This window comes from Centruroides vittatus, unplaced genomic scaffold (assembly GCF_030686945.1).
Source record: "Centruroides vittatus isolate TY-2023 unplaced genomic scaffold, ASM3068694v2 scaffold_1014, whole genome shotgun sequence".
In the NCBI taxonomy this organism is placed as follows: Eukaryota; Metazoa; Arthropoda; class Arachnida; order Scorpiones; family Buthidae; genus Centruroides; species Centruroides vittatus.
In genome coordinates this window covers 614392-634773 of record NW_027122665.1, presented here as the reverse complement: position 1 = coordinate 634773, position 20382 = coordinate 614392, and the positions used below count along the sequence as shown (strand labels likewise).

The 20382-nt window shown below is 31.2% G+C and overlaps 1 protein-coding gene across 1 annotated transcript in view; it reads right to left on the bottom strand.

Annotated features, from left to right (window-relative positions):
- Nucleotides 1-20382, bottom strand: part of Pdk1 (Phosphoinositide-dependent kinase 1) — a 51383-nt gene that overhangs the window by 5673 nt on the left and 25328 nt on the right. The window contains exons 5-10 of the mRNA XM_067283596.1: nucleotides 13304-13448; nucleotides 8863-8957; nucleotides 8198-8285; nucleotides 8040-8108; nucleotides 4909-5005; nucleotides 4667-4843 (exon numbers count right to left, since the gene is read on the bottom strand). Of these exons, the coding sequence (XP_067139697.1) occupies nucleotides 4667-4843; nucleotides 4909-5005; nucleotides 8040-8108; nucleotides 8198-8285; nucleotides 8863-8957; nucleotides 13304-13448 (671 nt within the window). The remainder of the gene's footprint in view (nucleotides 1-4666; nucleotides 4844-4908; nucleotides 5006-8039; nucleotides 8109-8197; nucleotides 8286-8862; nucleotides 8958-13303; nucleotides 13449-20382) is intronic.

Here is a 20382-nt window from a genome sequence, read left to right as displayed (position 1 = left end):
CTCTGAAACCGGGTGAGAAAGCTCTCACTTTGTGTACATATTGACCGAAAAAATAAAAGTTTAACTTTAATAAAGGGATCATTGGTGCCTGTCTCAAGAATGTAGCCACCTTGCTGTCTTTGAACTTTGTACTGTTGTTTATATATGTCTTCACAGATTCAACAACAACTGCTGCACGTTCTAAGCACTCTCTATTCTCCTACCACATTGTTGAACCAAACTTTTTGGGAAATAATCTGCTTTTACTTATAGCAATGTATTCGGCATGCTGAGTGGGTGAGTCTTTTAACAAATAGTACAAATTCCGTAGCAGTGGTAACAAATTCAATCTACTACTTTAAAACCAGCTTTTACAGCACCATGGACTACATGTTAACCAGATGTTCCCATTCCCACAAATAATTTACCAACATTCTGTTTCTCCATGTGATCTAATTTATTCAGAAAACTTATGTTTACATTTGGTCCATCCATACAGATATGAAGAATTTTTGCTAGATCAAGATGAATGTCTGAAAGACTATTGAGAAATGCAGAGAGATCATCTGCTGTACTGTGATCCAGAAAGACACTATTTAAATATCTGGTCATAACCTTATCTTTACGCTCATCCCAGTATTTTATCACAAGATCCATTTGAGTTCTTCAAGCAACTTTGTTTAGTGATTCGTCAAAGGAGATAGTAATATTATCGCAACTTGTAACAGCATCAATCAATTTTTCTCTGAAATAATGGGCTAGGCCATAATTCATTATATAGGAAGCTTTATGTGGACCCAATTGAAATTGTGTGGCTATAACAGTCAGGAAACATTTTTTTTTTGAAAATGTTTTTAATATCAGAGCATGAATTGAGTGACATCTTTTTCTTTACAACTGCCAATGCCCAAGTTATCTCTGCTTTTATTACATCATCTTTTATCACAAAAGGTGTCAATGTGTTGCTAAGAAATGTTGATTTGGTGAGAGACTGTTCATTAGTGATCTAAGATATATCTTCCACAACAGAAGCCATTTCACACACATTTTGTTAACTGTTAGAAGAGTTTGTATTTGTTGGGGTTAAAAACCTTATAAGTGAAGTTTGTTCTGACTTCAATCTTTTTATTTCAACATGACTAGAACTATTTGCATGTGATACTAATGCACGCTTTCCCATATTACTTAACAAGAAAACTTTACAACAAATGCAGCAAAATGCTTTTGTATCATCATCTTTTACAGTTCCTAACCAGGAATTGAATTCTGAATGAATAGCTGGATCCAGCCATTGGAGATTAAATTTCATTTGTTTCCGGGCCATTATAATTTAAGAACGTAGAAAAACACAAACCTCAAACATTATTATTAAAAGACAAATGAACCAGAATCAGATAGCAATGTGTAAGACTTGTTTTGTCACAACACTAAATACAATATTCAAACAACATCTGCATATATATTAATTAAAAGTAGTGTTGCCAACTCAAAATTCAAATTTACAGCTAGACATTTTTAAATAAAAATACCCAAATCATATTGTTTCCATTAGAATTGTTTGATTTTTTTAGCTAGATTGTTCATAAATCCACTAAATCTAGCAAAAAATTAGCTGAATTGGCAACTCATTAAAAGAAAAAAATGTTCCATTGCAGTCATTTTGATTTCGGTTTCGGTGTAAAAGCCAGAGTTTTAATAATTATTTTTAATAATTTTTATTTATTATTTATTTAATTTTGCATTAAATTTCATCTTTGCATAAAATTTTAAGAATGTAGACAAAATTTATTTATTTTAACCCTTAATTAGAATTCTTATAATTACTGCAAATCATATCACAAACCATCTTTCTCACTTTTATATCAAATTTTAATTAAACAAACTAATGTTTCAGCCATCTTAAATAGACCTCCTCAGGTTTAGCATAATTTCAAACGTCAATTAGAACATAAAATTTGAAACTTTGAGTTTCACTTGTGTGAGATATGACAACTCTCCCAATTCTTTCCCTTTGGGAAAATAAAAGAGATAAAGTTAATTCTCCCAATGTCAGGAAAGTCGAGGGACTAATAAGTATGTGGGAAATGTGGTACAGATGGATGAAGAAGACACTTCTTTACCGTTTAACCCGTTTATTGTACAAATATGCTTACAATATAGTTAAAATTGTCTTCATTTCTCATCTTAAGTTCTTAGCGGCGTTACTGGAATCCGGAGCAATGTTCAGTGAATGATCCGGAAAGGAAAGTTCATTTGATTTCCATTCAATGGGTAGCACTAACGTAAATCACTCGTGTTTTTCCTGAGTTTTCTAACTCAGGAAAAACACGAGTGATATGCTTGCAGTACAATACTTTCAAGGAAAATTGTAACAACAAATGTAAAAAGCTACAAGTCGGTGCCAGCATTTTAAGCCCTGGTCACACTATGCGATTTCCAGCCGCGCGCGTGACTGCAACTGCGACAACTGTTTTCATTAACTAGTAATCCCCCTCGAAAACTGGCGCGACTGGAACCACAACTAGAAACAAAAAGTTTGTTCTACTCACGCTGATTGCAAACGTGCATCCAATCAGCAAACACCTTTGTGCCACGTCATACGGTGACAACATTGAAAATAGTTCGTCCTCATGGTGGATAGTTAGAGGATTTATACTTTCACAGATTTGAGATTGATTGAGCTTATTCGGGCTCACGAATACCTGTGGGATTTTAATTCTTCGTTTTATTGAAGATTTTATCTTTTTGTGTATTCTCGCCAGCTATATCAAAATAATTGCCTTTTTTATTTTATTCATTCCAGAAAAGGAACTGCTTACCATTCTAATAAGAAAAGTGGCTAAAATTCTGTAAATACTATGAAATAGAACGTAAAAGGTTGGTAAATTCAGCTTGTTTTTGACTACTTCTGTGTCAAAAACAAGCTACTGTAATTTTATTTGTTTATTATAGGGTCACATGTTTCCGAGTTGCAACGCCAGCGAAAATGTGTGACCATGAGAAGACGTGCGCGACTCACACCTGTTGCAGTCGTGGTCACCTGCGCGGCTGGAAATCGCATGGTGTGACCAGGGCTTTACTGTAAATGTCGGGTAGCTATTTATAATTTTTTATGTTTTGTAGTAATGTTTTAAATGTGAAAAACAATTAAATTACAGATTTTTACTGATCTATTTAGCTATTTTGAAGTGAACATTCTAATAAATTACAATTTGAAGTTTTAAAAGTTTGTAAAATAATTTTTAATTAGTTATTTTTTATTCTAATTAACAAATTCATGTTTTTATAATTGCCGAGTTATTAAAATTAAAAATTAAACACTATTACATAAAAGTAGTTTATCCTGTTATTAATCCACAACTGTAAAATTATATGTGAAAAAAGTGAAACAGTGAAGAACAGTGAAAAAAGCCATTTCGAATTCAAAATGGATTATGATATATTTTTTCATTAAAAATTTTGCAGCATTGCTTATTGCCGCCTGCAGATGGCTACACTTGGTCAGTCATATTCAGCAAACGAAATCAACAAGGCAGCTAAGAAGACAAATTCCCTGACTTTTTGACAATTTTTGACAAATTCCCTGACTTTCCAGGTGCATAGGAACCCTGTAAATCAGGGGTTCTCAAAGTGGGCAATACCGCCCCCCTGTGGGCGGTGAGTAAATCCAGGGGGGTGCTGGAGGCAGGGTACTGAACGGTAACCAAAGGCAGAAGTTGGGGTCACTGATGGGTTAGGGGGCGTTGGGTATAACTTTATGAAACAAAGGGGACAGTGAATCAAAAAAGTTTGAGAACCAATGCTGTAAATAGTATTATAATGAAATTTCAGTTTAACATAATAAAAATTCTGTCTGTAACAAAAGAACAGTTTCATTATAACGAAATCTATAAATGTATAAATCATTCATTTTTAGTAAATGATTATTATTATGTCAGTCTAGCAAACACTCATTTTAAATGTCTAGTTCAACTGACAATACTAATTTTAATCCCTTAGTTATGGTTTCATTTTGATGCTTTTGCTCTACAGTTATTTCTTTTTTAAGTTTACAAGAAAAAAATAAAAGAAAAACAAAAAAAGAAAGCAGTTTTCTTTGGAAGAGGAAAAAAAAATAGATAATGTGCTAAAAGAAATTAAACAAAAACATGTATCTAACAGCCCATTGGAGTGCTGTGTCACAGTATAAGATTTTATCAAAAACAGTTTGATTAAACAAATGACACAATAAAAAAATTAGACCTTTTAAGCAGAAATAATAACAATTAGAGAGGCAGGATTCCAATTAATTGGTACTATAACATTGTTATTTTAGTTGTTCACTTGCAATATTTTTGATAATTGTTTATTACAATATAAATTTTTATTCTGTATTTAATATAACTTACATTCTGAAAGTGTAAAATTTGGTTCTGTAATAGATATTATAATGGAACCACTAATAGATAAATTGCATTTTTAAAAACTTTTTTACTTCAAAATGTAAGCAATTCTTTTATTATAAATAAATTTCTTTTACTCTTGCATTTTGACTGTCTTCCAATATAATGATAATATTTTGATGGTCCCCACAACGTTGTTATACCAACATTTCACTGTATAACAAAATTAAAGATGCTTCTTAAAAAATTAACCAAAATATTTGATTAAAAAATTAATTGCTTAAATGAAAAATACAATAAATTACTTGATATTGACTGCGTAATTCTTCATTACTAGATGTTCCTGGAAGATAAGGTAATATTGGAGGAGCAATCTGTTCGTGTAGTACATCCCATGGAACATTCTTAAAAAAGGGATGATTTTTGATAGAAGGATAACCATTACTATCTGATGCACCCAGTCGTTGTCGTGGATCGAGAACCTAGTATAAAGACGTTTTAATTTTAAAGCTTACTTTGACTGTGCAGTGAATAGAAATATTCCTACCAATAATTTTTCTACTAAATCTTTTGCCAAAGATAAAAAGCCATCAGGAAAATCATACTCTAATGTTGTTATCTTCTGGAATATCAAATATTCATTTCTGTAAGAAAAATTTATATATTATAAATATTAATTACATTTCAGATAAGGGAAAATATTTAAGATAGGATATATTTAATACATGCAAGTTTGCAAAATTAAAATTTCCTTTAAATTGATTTTTTGTAAATGTTGATCTTAAGTGTTAATTAGCTGGTTAATTTTATTGGTGCAAGGGCCATTTTGAACAAACTGCACCATTAAACAAGGTCAGAAGTAAATAAATACTATACAAATGAATAAATGTAAATATGGTTTATAACAATAACAAAATATCTAAACATAAACAAGGATAAAAATTATACAAAATAATCATAATAATATCCATACAAAACTCAAACTACTACTTATAACAAAAGATGTCAAATTGCTTTAAGCATATTAATGACTTAAAAAGTCAAGGACTGCATACAAATTTGGTCTATGGCTCAACATCCACGATATTGCTAAAATGTACACAGTATTGCTAAAATGATGAGGAGAAATATTAATCAACTCACAGCATTCTACCAGTATGTTTATAATGCTCAAAGCATTAAAAACAATACTGGTAGAATGCTATAGAAGTACGACTAGCGACTTCTAGTGTCAAAAACGTTCCGATGCAGAAATGAGATATCTCAGGTCCACCGGTCAAGGTCATTATGTTTCGATCCGAGATATTTTGGGAATGCCACAGGACAGGTTAAATGACTGCTCAACCTAATTTTTTATAATAAGATGACTTAAGTAAATAACTTATCTTGCCAGTCACTCATGAAAACTGAAAAGTTAAAAATGAAACTTTCAGTTTCTAGAATTACTTCATCAAAATAATAATAAAATTTTATGCAACACACTATATGTATGTCAAAATACATACATTAAAAACATACTGGTAGAAATTTATTATATTATATCTTATATTATAATATAAGATCTGCAAGTAAGTATTATTATATTTTACTGGAAATAAAAAGGTTTTGGAAGAGCTAGTTATAAATTCCAGTACTTAATTGTGAAATTTTGCAGTCACATGCTTGACACACCAGTTGATCCTCACCCCACAGAAGATACTGAGGAGTAAGCTATGTATGTCCAATTCTCTATAATTTGTTTCATAATTTACTCATGTAATTTATTGTGGATACATCTTGCTGATCATCTCTTAATCTTTTCTTGATCACTGGTTTAAGGTCAGTTCTTGAATGAACAGAGCGGCAAGGTGACCTAGAGGAATGTCCATGAGTTCATTTCCATTACCAACATGGCCTGAACCCAATCGAGTTTTAGTGAGAAACTCGTTGCTGATAATAGTAGGAATAACACAATATGAACAAGGTCTATATGAGATCAACTGTAGTGGAAAATGTTGACCAAGGTGAGTATTATAAATCTGATACTGAGATTAACTACCAACTGTACTGTAAGTTGAGTTTGGACTTACAGTACAGTTGGCATTCTCACAAACTGTTTATCCACATTGTATCTTGTTCCTTGGAAAGATTGTTGCAAAAGACCAAAATACTGCTTTCAGTGAAGCAGATTGGCATGTATGGTCAAACATTGCAACACAGATAACCTTTAGTGATGATAGATGGTAGAGCTGATGAATTAAATGTCTAGATGAGATGCTTGATTAAAATAATTATTGAAATAATTCTGCAAACCTTATTTGGATAACAGATTCTTCCCCTGTAAGAAGTCAACTTATGACATCACACCTTGTGATGAGTTAAGACTCCCGACACGGTGTTGCAGAAATTGTAATATGGCCTAATGATGTTGCAGAATGTTTTAAGGACTATTGGGCAATAAGGTCTCTACAAAGTCAACTACAGTCAAACCTGTTTTTATGCGCTCCTTTTATGTGCGATTTTTTTAATGCGAATTTTTAATTTGTGCGGTATAGTTGGCGACTAGTCTCGTGCGATTCGTCATGTCTTACGTTGACTTATTATAGCTAAATAAACTTATTATAGCATAAATGCACTTATTATAGTAATATTATTGCATGAATATGCGAAAAATGAAATAATTTACTTTTTAAGTCAACAAAACACCACCTGGACAAAAATATGTAAAACAGACGACAGACCAGACGATGCAGTCAAGTGCTGACATCTGTTGTCAATAAATTCTATTTCGTACGGTTTTGAGTTATTTTCTATGTGAGACTTTTTTTATGCGGTCCCTGTTGACCGCATAAAAAAATTATTTTTTTAATTGTGTTGCGAAAACTATTATTTACAGCCACTCGTGAAGTTTCGTGAGATTTTTTTTAATGCGTCTTTTTTAATGCGGTCCCTATCCCCCGCATAAAAACAGGTTTGACTGTAATGGTAATTTTTGTACTTTCTTTGAATAGCCAACTGTTGATTCGAGTAACTTTTAGGTTACTAAAGGCAAACATTCCACTATTGGTTGTTCTATACTTGCATTTAGCATCAAATATCGTGGTTGCTGTGAGGAGGAAGACATAATCATAAGTGGTGACTGATCACAGTGCAAGGATGTTTTGGGGTAAATGAAATATTTGGCTCCTGGCAACCCCACCAATCATGGGTCCAACATTAAGATTCTGTCACATGAATAACTCCCATAGACCATCAAACCAGGTTTCCCAAAAGCTACAACCTAATGAAGCAGTCACGAGGAATGTATCTTGTCTGACACGACAACACTGTCACAGACATGTCCACGTGGTCTTCATCAATCAGTTAAACTCCAAGCTAAGGTCAGAAATGACTCAATGACTAGTCAACTACATTAAATGGAGCCTAATTTGAGCCTCTATTTATATGAAGAAAGTGCCAAACAGTGTATTGGAAACAGTATGTTGATTCTCAACTGCCAAGATCCCTCTTTTTGTCATACAGGTATATGAACATCCATCCGCATGATAAATGTGGATGGATGTTCAGATCCCAGAAATGGTAAAAAAAGATCTAAACCATCCTTACATCCCCTCACCACAAACACAAACCCATACTGAGGGGTTGAGCTTATATGAAGTTTAAGATAAAATTTATAATAATAAGCATCAATATACTCACGGAGCTCGAAAAGGTGGAAGTCCTGAGACCATTTGATAAATTATACAGCCTAAAGCCCATAAATCTGAACTAAAACAAAAATAAATTTTTGTTATCTTTTTAAATACATTTTAATAGTACTGTACATGTATATTTTATATTAAAAAATTTTTTCAAACCTTGATGAAGCATTCTTATCAGTCAGCATTTCAGGTGAAACATACTGAGCAGTTCCAACAAATGAATTCTTTCGAGAAGGTTCTGAACCTAAATTTTAATAAACAAAATTTAATCAAATAAACAAAAAAGTTTTCATATAAGTTTGATACATTTTTCTAAATAATTGTAAACACAGTTAACACATTTCTTCAACATAGAATTATACATTTTTTTTAAATATATTCTTCCACAGAATTGGTCAAAATAGTCAAAATTATAAACCACATGACAAAGTCAACATATGTAAAAAACAGTTTTATGATAAAAATCACTGACCAGATGTGAGAGAACAAAGACATAATTTCATTGAAATGTATTGGGTACAGTCACTCCATTTCTCACTTTCACTAGAGCAAATTTTGGATTTTTCAAAACTGTACTTCAAATAAATTTATAGCAGCGAGATTATTCAATTCAGACATTACAATAAATGTTAAAGAATATCATTTGTTGTCGCGGGAATTCCCACAGAGGGCGTTTAGATACTGGAATGGTGTATATAACGAAATATTCTTTAAACTTTTATATAAAAAATATTTAATTTTATATAACTTTTGAATTGTTTAATATTTCTTAGTTTTGATCAAAGTTCTTATTATTTTTACAAATTATTAAGAGTTCTTACCAGATTCATCATGCTGTAAAATTTTTGCTGATCCAAAATCAGTAATTTGAATATGCATCTTATCATTCAATAAAATATTTTCTGGTTTCAAATCCCTAGGAAAAAAAGCAAAAGTTTTCATTAATTTTTATGATGTAGTATTAATTTTATTTATTGATTAGATAAGTTTTTTTTTTATTTACTCTGCAAGACAACCAAAACTGAACATAATAATGAATATAATAAAGTAAACTCAAACAATAACTAAGTAAGTAACACTGTTAATAATAGCATTAACACTAATCTACCAACGAAAGACAAATATGTAGCGAGATATGTTTGGGTTCTCACAAGAGATTCGACCTAATATCTCTTCAGTTCTAGGGTTTGATATAGTATTATCAGATTTTAATGTTTCAGGTAACTAAAAAAGTATGCTTTTATATAATTATTTAATTCATTTCTGGCTGGTTTTTGCATTTTCTTCGAGTAGATATGTGATTTACACATTAAAGTTTATATAATTTAAAATTTTTGTATGTTAAATTATTATTGATTATTTTACAGATTTACCATTAAAAATCTATCACACAAGATTTTTATAAACTAGATGTCGCATATAATTGTAGATTTAAAACTAGAAGCTAACAAAAGTTTAACTCGAATTATTAACTTTCAATAAAATTATAACATTATTTTTTTTTTACTTTTCAATAAAGGATAAGCATACAATCAATATAACTTGTTAAATTTTTTAACCTAGCCTATGATGAAAATTTTCTCCAATGTGTGTCACTTCAAGTTGAATTTTTGTCAATGTTAAGCCTAAAGAAAATTATATGTTTTAGAAAAAAAATTATATTTCGGAAATTAGTTTCAATATAAAAATTATGATGACTAGTGACATCTAGTGTCAAAAACGTCCCAATGCCGAAATGAGATATCTCAGGTCCACTGGTCAAGGTCATTATGTTTCAACCCGCAATATTCTAGAATTACTTCATCAAAATAATAATAAAATTTTATGCAATACACTACATGCATGTCAAAAATACATACAAGTGATCAACCAAATTCCACTTCAATACAAAATACAATCTAATAGCCTGAAATATTGCAAAACAAGCATAAACTAAATTGAAATCCTTATCAAGTACACTCTTGATAATCCAGCGTCTCAATTACATGACAATCCCCACATGTGATTGCCTGTGTGCTTCTATTTTCATGAAAATGTTCTATCACACAACACGCTTTCCTATTTACATGGGTTTTCATTTCTGTATACAGTATTAGCGTCAGCATGGCATATTATTTTTCTTGCCTGTCTCCAAAAAGAATCGGTACCAAAAGGTGACAGGTCATGTCACTCATTGTCGAGGCCTATACATTCTCAGTAATCCAGAACACGCACTAATCTGGCACTCCTCTGTGCAAGGAATAGCCAGATTATCTCTCGTGACAATTCAGAATTTTCATATAATAAAATTTCTACATAAAAACATTTTAAATTTATATTATTATTATTATTAGATTTTTATAAGGTTATTGATGTCTGATTCTAGATGAGATTTAATTAATCCTACTAAATTTTGGTTTTAAAAATATTTATAATTGAATTTTTTTTGTTCTATTCTGGGCTGAAATTAGTTTAAATTAGCTATTTTATTTAATTATAGGGCGGCCCTTGATTTTCACACAATTCGCTATTTCGCACATTTTTAAATATTTTTGTTAATAATGAAAAAATTTGCTTCCATGCAGAATGTTCATACATTACAAAGTGCGGTAGCTTGCTCTACATTCTCGGACACACATTACTTCCTACAATAGCAGACTTCTCGGAACCGTAATCACTACCATGTTGTTCCAAGCAAGAGGTCAAAACACTTTCAGTCTTGCATTAGGGCATGCGTCTACGTGTCGTGTGTTTTCCAATTTATTTGTTTATGTTTAAATATTTTGTCCTTATAAATGTGTCATGACACTCATGTTCTTGATAAACATGAGTGTCATCATGTAATAAACATGATTGGTTGATTTGAACTGGTAATGAATGCTGCTGAGGAAAGATTGTTGAGGAAAATGATCGGTTAAATTTGAATTGGTAGCGCCTGTGTCTCAAGGAAGAGATAGTTGGAGAAATCACGAGATGTGGCGGACCTAGAATAGAGCTACGACTAGCATAGCTGCTGATTGGTTGACCAACAGCTGTCAACAACTGTATAAGGTCGACGTGGAAGCGAGAAATTCGAGTTTGGATCCATCTCACTGACTGAGTTCTACCATAGCCAAAGAAAGTGTTACTGTTAACCAACTGTTCATCAGTCGTTGTAAGGTATCTTCTTGATGGACAAGTACAGGAGATAAGAACTTCAACTTTTCATTGTTTTATTGGCGTACCGAACGGTCACCAATTGTAAAACTGTATATATTTTTAACTTTACTATGAGTGAGAAACAGAGAAACTGCAGTGTTGATATAAACAAAAAGAAATTAAGGACTCATAAACTTCATACAATTGAGACAAAGATGGAAATAATTAAAGGTTCTGAAAACGCCGAATCTTTTGCTTCAATTGGATGTTTGTACAATGTAAACAGATCTACAATATATTCAATTTTAAAAAATAAGAGTAAAATTAAGGAATACGTTCAAAATTATGAAAATATATCTTCAAAGATTGTTTCCAAAAGACACAGCATAGTGATGGATGAAATGGAAAGATCTTTGTCATCATGAATTGATGATCAACATCAAAATAATGTCCCTCTGAGTTTTTCAATTATTCAAGCTAAGGCTTAGTTTGCATGAAGATTGGAAGACTAGATTAAATGAAGATTCTAACATGGTGCCTCAAGCAAGTAATGGCTGGTTCAGCAAATTTAAAATGAGATATTCTTTACATAATATTAAATTCACTGGAGAATTGGCTGATGCAGATAAAGATGCTGCAAAAGAATTTAATTCCTCATTGACAAAATTATTGTAGATGGAAAATGTTTTCCTAGCCAAATATTCAATGTAGATGAGACGGGTTTATTTTGGAAAAAAATGCCTAATTGTACATTTTTATCAAAGGAAGAATCAGTTACCCCTGGACATAAACCTTCCAAAAACCAATTGACATTGCTTCTTGGTAAAAACTTAGCTGGTGATTTAGTTACCAAGTGGAAAATCCCAGAGCATTAAAAGGGAAAGATAAAGAATTGCTTTCAGTCATTTGGAAATCAAATAAAAATGCCTGGGTTACTGCATTAATATTTAAAGATTGGTTCACTTTTCATTTTGTGCCAACAGTTAAGCAATATTGTAAAAATAATAATTTACAATTTAAAGCATTATTAATCTTAGACAACACTTCAAGACACCCAAAATCTCTGCAGAATTTATACCCAGAAATCAATGTTGTGTTTCTTCTTCCCAATACTACCTGCTTCATACAGCCCATAGACCAAACAGTGATAACTATGTTTAAACAATATTATATGAGGACAGTAATGACTAAGGCCATCAAGGCAACTGACAGGGAAAATGGGCCAACATTAACAGATTTTTGGAAGAACTATAATATATGGAAACAATATTGGAAACTCGTGGACTGAAATAAAAGAGTCAACAATGAAAGGTTCCTGGAAACAATTATGTCCACGAGTGATTTTATAAATTTTGAAGAAACACTGGAAACTATCACAGATGAAATAATTAGCCTAATGAATGAACTAAACTTGGATGTCAACAATGATGTTAATGAGTTGATTGAATCTCACTCAGTACCTCTGTCAAATGAATACTTAATTGAGTAACAATGAAATACACAATGAAAGTGAGGAAGAAGCAGCTGATAAAAATGTCAAGACTTTGACAATTAAAAAAATGAATGAAGCTGTCATGCATCTTGACAAATTTTTGACTATCATGGAAGAATGTGATCCCAATGGAGAACATATATCTCAAGTACGTTGGGCGATGAGAAAGACAGCACGTTATAGAAATCTTTATCAAGAAACAAAAAAAAAAGAGCAGTATTCAACTAACTCTTGACAAGTTTATAAATAAAACACCTGAAAGCACTTAAACACACCTTGTTAACTTCATCATGTATACATGTTGATAAATAAATACTTTAAAATACAGTTTTTGGTGCATATTTTTTTACATTCCTCTACTTTCAAAGATTCAATATTTGCATACACTTTCAGGAACCAATCATGTGCAAAAGTTGAGGGCCGCCTGTATAATACTATAATAAAACCATATTACTATTTAGCTAAATGTATCTGAAATCATTTGAAATAATTCTAAATAAATGAATTATTTCACTTACATAAAAATTAAAATGTATAAACTAAACAAGCTGCACATTGCAATTAGCATTTAATTCTAATGTAAAGTGTAAATTAATTGAACTAATCGAATAACTAGATTAATTAATACTAATATAAATGAAGGACTGACTTACCTGTGAATTATACCTAATTTATGTAAATGTTCAAGGGCAAGAAGAATTTCTGCTGCATAGAATCTTGTACATTCCTCATCAAAGGATCCAACTTTGACAATATACGGTAATAATTCACCATGTTTTGCATAGCTCATTACAAAATCTTAATTAATTAAGGATAACTCTAAAATAACACAAAAGGTTTAAACTATTTAAGTTGTAAATCTTAGAACTATAGAGACAAAAATATGAAAACTTTATTTTTTAAAAAAACATTACATGATTTATAAAGAGTTATCATTTATACAAGACAACCTGCATTTTCATTTGCATAATTTGACAAAGATTTATAAGCTGATGTAATGTTAGCTTCAAAGCACCTTTGCTAGAAATATGCAGGGTGTTCAAAAAGTTCACAGAAAATGTAAATAAAAAGATAGAAAATTGAATTTAGTGCTTTATTTTTCAACATACATTCTATTTAAGTTAAAATATTTTTTCATACAATATCACCACTCTTCTAAGCCCTTCTGGTAGAAATTAATGCTCTTTGATTCTAGCCAGTGCACTACAAAATGTTTCACTTGATCTAGAAACTGCCAACCAATGCATTTAATCCCTTTTTTAAATCTAGAAATTAAAAATAGTCTGAAGAAGCTAGAAAAAATACCCGATAAAACAAGTCTCAACAAGTTTACGTTCACATCGATTAATTATAAATATAGCATCCTGTTCACAGATGATAACTACTTTCCAAGAAATTTTTGATATCTCATGTACATGATTCAATTATTAATAAATGGCAAAACAGTGATAAACAAGTGAAACCTGCACTGATTTACATCTAAAAATTGTAAAATGACTAGAAACAGTCTTGACCAGGGCCTAATTTGGCATAAGGCAGGCAAGGCACTCGTCCGAGGCCCATAAAAGGCTCTAAATGTGCCATTGTTTTATTAGTATTGCGAATTACTAGATTATTAGCGCCATATTCAAGGGTTAATATATTGATTATTTTATGTTTGTAATTGTTTTGAAATAAAAATACTTTAATTTTAAATATTACAATTTTATTTATATTTGTAGTAATATAAAACTTGTAAAGGGGCCCGTAAATATTATTTTGTCTAGGGCTCGCGAAGGTCTAAATTAGGCCCTGGTCTTGACTTAAACTTATTGAAGAAATCTGGGATAGAATAAAGGAAAAAATGTCAGAGTAAAGCCGCAAGCTGTGTGGCAATGTTGAAAACTGAAATCAGAGATGCTTGGATAAGCATTACACAAGAAAGAATCAATACCACATCATGTGGCAGCAGTAAGACTAAATGAGACTAGATGAAATATTATAGTGTAATTTTATTTCATTTACTATATATATTTTTAAAGTTTCTACATTTTTGTCTTTCATATGAATTTTATTTTCAAGATATGAATGAAACAATTTGAATAATAATTTTTTTTTTATTGTAACAAAACACATTAATATGAAAATAAAGTACATTAATTCAAATACTAACAATTTTAAATTTTTTAAGATACACATTAGTTTTATATAGTTTATTTAATTAAATGTATTAGGAGTAAACACTGAATTTTCATTAAAAAAAAAAAAAACTTTATAATTATGTATAAAACAACAAGTCCAATATATTATATTGAAATTTGGCCATCATAAAATTAAGGTATTACATTATTTGAATTAAAGATGAATGGTTAAGTCACCTTGTAGTTAAGTTTGATAATTAAAAATAAATTAATATATTATACAATATTCTGGAAGAAAACATTGGTCTAGAGCCAAAAAAATGAATCTAAAACTTCAGCTTACCATATAGATGTGTTGTCAATAATGCTACTTGGACCACATCTGATCTTCACTTCTAAACCAATTAATTTAGATACAACTATGGATATATAACCATATAGATCACTCACCATTAAGTTAATGTTAATTATAAATACTTAATTAAAATATATTTCAGTTTAATTAATATTTGATTGTATAATTAAAATTATTTAAACTAAAATATTTTTTAAAATAAATAAATAAATTTATATTAAACAACAGAGAGAGACTGATAATTAAACATAAAAAGTATAAGGGAAGCTCATTCCATATGTGAACAGTTTCACCAACAGAACACTTAAATTTTAAAAAGTGTATCTTTTCAAAAAAGTTCCCAAATTGTCATATTACTAAATATTGTTTTTTAATAATTTTTGTATTGCACTAAGGAGGGGCTTAGTGATTTAGATAAGCCCGAAATGCATATGAAACAACAAAAGAAGTACCTAACCTGAAAGCTGTGTGGATAGTTTACCGAAATTAATTTTTAATTTGGATTGAAGAGACATACCTTTACAGAAAGTTCCCATATTTATTGTTAACTGGTATCCATGTACTGAGTCTGAAGTATGAACTTCAGCAAGATGAAAGCAACCACATAGACATAAAAAGTGGTAAACCAATTTCAGAGGAGTCTTGTTTAACTTTTCCAGGTAACACTTGTAAAATTCTCAGTCAGCATGTTTTGCAGCATTCCAGTTGAGACTAAACCATGAAGAAATATGTCTATTGGGGGAGTCTATCCGCTGTTAGACGTGACTGCTTAACTCTTTTGCTTTTCTTTTTTAGAACCATCGCAGAGAAATTTGCATATATTGTCAGGGCGATCTGCCATTGGATGCTTTTCACGTGATAGCTAGATGTACAAACTTAGAAAAAATACGTGAAAGTATTTTTGGTATTCCTAGTATTCAGTTTGATAAGTTTTTGGCCCTCATTGTATACTTTTTGTACGAAGTTTGGCGTATATTTTGTGTTAATTTGCATATTAAAATATTTGATTTGACCGAAAGGCGGCATTCGCTTCTTTCCTTTAAAGTGTGTTCGTTGCAAGGGATTTTTGGGAGTCTATCCGCTGTTAGACGTGACTGCTTAACTCTTTTGCTTTTCTTTTTTAGGTAAGTTCTTGTTTTATTATGTCTCAAGGAGTAAAGAGGAAGACTTTCTCACCAACTGTTCCGGAGAGAACACCAAGTAGACCTAGAAGGAGTAGTTCCGGTCAGGACGAGGAGGTTTCTGAATTACTACAAAATTCGAATTTTGATGTATCGGAAGGTGTTCGTTTATTACTGCGTATGCATGCGGTTCTCAATGGTAAAGTGGAGGATTTTATAAAGCGGCTCGACCATCTTACGGAATGGCTTAAGAATGTGGATGAGGCTCTGGTTGACTTTGAGGTTAGATTAGTTAATATTGAGACTAGGATTGGTTCGGGTGGGTCGGAGATGACGAGCTCCTCCCTTATTGATAATATTAGTATGAAGGTGTCGAAAATGGAACGAGAGATGGATTATATGGACAATCAGCGGAGAATTAATAACTTGGTTATTCATGGTTTGGAGGAGGGAGCTGGAGAATCTGCAATGGAAACATTGGAGGTTGTTAAATCTTTTGCTGCGAATAAGTTGAATTTGCCTCTGTTGCGATATGTTGATGCCAGGCGAGTCGGTAAAAAATTGGGTGATAGGCCTAGAATAATAATTTGTCAGTTTAGTTCTCTTAGTGATAAATTATCTTATAAAAAAGCAGTTATTGAGTCGCGTAACTTAAATGTTTTTGTTAACGATGACTTTTCTCAACGACTAAGAGACATTAGATATAAGTTACGTGTGTTTGGAAGACAGAAGAAATCAGAAGGTGCTCATAGTATTCGTTTATCCTATGATAAAATATTTATTGATGGAGTAAAATATGGATATGATGAGAATTTGGGGAAAATTATTGTTGTCTCCTCATAGCAACCAGTAATCCAGGCTACCTCTATCGTGGCGTGGAATTGCGCCGGTATCAAAAATAAGCCGAATTCATTTTGGAAATATATATCGCAATTTGATGTAATCTTTTTATCTGAAACTTGGTATTCTGCTAAAGGTAATAATAGTAATTTTGAAGTTTTATCGGATTATAATTGTATCATTGGTGATGCTTTTCGTGATGGTAGTAGGGGTAGATTCAAGGCTGGATGGTTGTTGTTTATAAAAGTGTGTTTTTGTTATAAAGTAATTTATAGAGATGATTTTTTGGTTTTGATTAATATTATAGTACCTACGGGTGAATTTTTGTTATGTTTTGTGTATATGCAAGAGCATAATTGGCAGGAAATTTTTGAGATTTTAATTAATTTTCATTTTAATGAAGATTCTAACCTAATTATTTTGGGTGATCTTAATGCTCGGATGGGTGCGGAAAATATTATTCCTGATTACATTGGTGATGTTTTTGGTATTGATTATGTTAAAAGAAGCAGAATATCTAAGGATGCTATTGTGAACAGCAGAGGGCAAAAGATGCTTCAGTTTTGTATAGATAAAAATTTAATAATATTGAATGGTAGAATGTTGGGTGATGAAGCCGGTGAATATACGTTTGTGTCTAGTTTGGGTTCATCGGTTATTGATTTTGGTCTAACAACTTCCTGTGTATGGGGTTGTGTTAAATCTTTTTTTGTTGATGATTGTTGTTTATCGGATCATTTTCCTATAGTACTATGTTTGGACAATCCTGCTCAACTTAAGGTGACTAATAAGGGCAGCTTTTACGAAAGAATTTTTTGGAATTGTGAGACTATGAATACATTTGTGCGAGACTTTGAGAAATATTTGTTAGATTGTGATTCGGTTTCTCTATCAAGTGTTAGTAAAGTAATTGTTGAAATAGCTAATTTGCATAATATGAACTCTAAACCTAAGGACTATTTAAATATTAATAATTGGTTTGATCTGGATTGTCGCCTAATGATCCGTAACAGAAATAGAGCTTGGAGAGCGTTTAAGAAACGTGGTTTAGAATCGGATCGTAAATTATTTGTGTTATTTCGTAGTTTGGTTAAAAAGATTTGTGTAGCTAAGAAAAAAAAGTTCTTGTATACGGTTCAGAATTCGGATATCTTTCGTAAAAATAATAAATGGTTTTGGAATTTGTGTAAAATTAGAAATTATAATAGTAAAGTGAATATTTCTTTGGAGGAATGGTTTACTTATTTTTATTCCTTATATGGTTCTGCACTTCCGTATAGTGTAGATTTGTCTGTTTTCAATGAGTGTTTAAGTTGGTCTGATGAAATTTTGGATGTAGACATTATGGATTCCGAATTGAGCTATGTTTTAAGTAAAGTTAAGGTTGGTTCTGCGCCTGGGGTTGATGGTATACCTTCTGAATTTTGGAGAATGGATTGTGTTTTTCCGATACTGCTCAGAAGTTTTGATAGAATCTTGAGAACGGGGGCAGTCCCAAAAGATTGGGGCAGTGCTATTTTATGTCCGGTATATAAAAATGGCTCTAAAGTAATCCCTAGTAATTATAGAGGAATTTCACTGCTGAACTGTGTTTCAAAGATTTTTTGTAATATATTGTATCACAGGTTGGTTACTTGGTTAAATTTGAACAATATTTTATTTGAGAATCAGGCCGGTTTTCGTGAAAAATATTCTACGGTAGATAATATATTTATTCTGCATACCCTTATTTCTAAGACTTTAATGAGGAAAAGGCGAAAAGTATATGCATTCTTTGTTGATTTGTCCTCAGCTTTTGATACGGTGGATAGAAATTTAATGTGGAAAAAACTTTTGAAATATGGCATTAGTTTTAAATTTGTTTCTTTACTTACAGAATTATATAGTGAGTCTAATGTAAAGATTAAATGGGGTCGTCTTTGTTCTAGGTCTTTTTTTACTGCTACTGGGGTTAGACAGGGCTGTTTTAAGTCCGGTATTGTTTAGTATATATTTAAATGATTTAATTGAACAAATAACTAATTCTGACTATGAAGGTATAGAGGTGAATGGCATTGGTATCAAAATATTGGCTTACGCAGATGACATAGTCTTGATAGCCGACTCTGTTAGAGGTTTACAAGGATTTATTAATATTTTGGACAAATATCTTTTAGAAAATAACATGAGTTTGAATCTTATGAAATCTAAAGTTGTTGTTTTTCGTAACGGTGGTAAACTTGCTAAGTCGGACAAATGGTGGTTTAGAAACGATGTGATTCAGGTAGTTTCTCAATATAAATATTTGGGTGTTGTATTTAAATTTAACGGAAATTATAAATCCCATATTCAGATTGTGAAAAGGAATGCTTTTATTAAAACTGATAGAGTTATTCAGATGTGTAGGTCGGCTAAACTACGTAATTTAAAAGATTGTTTAAAGATTTTTAATTCAATTGTCACATCATCTTTGTTATATGCTGCCGAGGTTTGGGGTTATCAATCTGATGAGTTGGATCCGGTCCTGGCTAATTTTATTAAAAGATTATTTGGTTTGCCTCGTTGTACCCCAAGATATTTGATTTTTATGGAATGTTCGCTATTACCTTTGTCTTTTACAATACTAAATAAGTGTTTGAATTGGATCTTTAGGACTATTGATTTGGATGAAAAGCGATGGAGTAGAACGTGTTTAGGTTATGTGTTAAATAAAAGGGATCTGCTGTGGTCCAAAGGTTTAAGGAAAATTTGTGCTGATAACGGTATTAATTTTGATGAATTGCTAAATAATTATCACTGTTGCGCTACTTTGAAATTAAATTATTTTGACAACTTTATCTTTGATTTAAATCGTCGTATTAATGTAAGTTCTTATAATGTTTGGTATAAGCACTTAAACAAATCTTTCTTCGACTGCTTGATTTATAACAATAATCTCTCTTTTAATATTTGCTCCACGATAATGCAAATCAGATGTAATTCCCTTAATTTTTTACAGAACCATCGCAGAGAAATTTGCATATATTGTCAGGGCGATCTGCCATTGGATGCTTTTCACGTGATAGCTAGATGTACAAACTTAGAAAAAATACGTGAAAGTATTTTTGGTATTCCTAGTATTCAGTTTGATAAGTTTTTGGCCCTCATTGGTAATGAATGTAATTTTGATTTAATTAATTTTGTTCAAAAAATTAAATTATTTTTTAGGTAATCTATTATTGTTTTATTGTTTCAGTGTACTTTTTGTACGAAGTTTGGCGTATATTTTGTGTTAATTTGCATATTAAAATATTTGATTTGACCGAAAGGTGGCATTC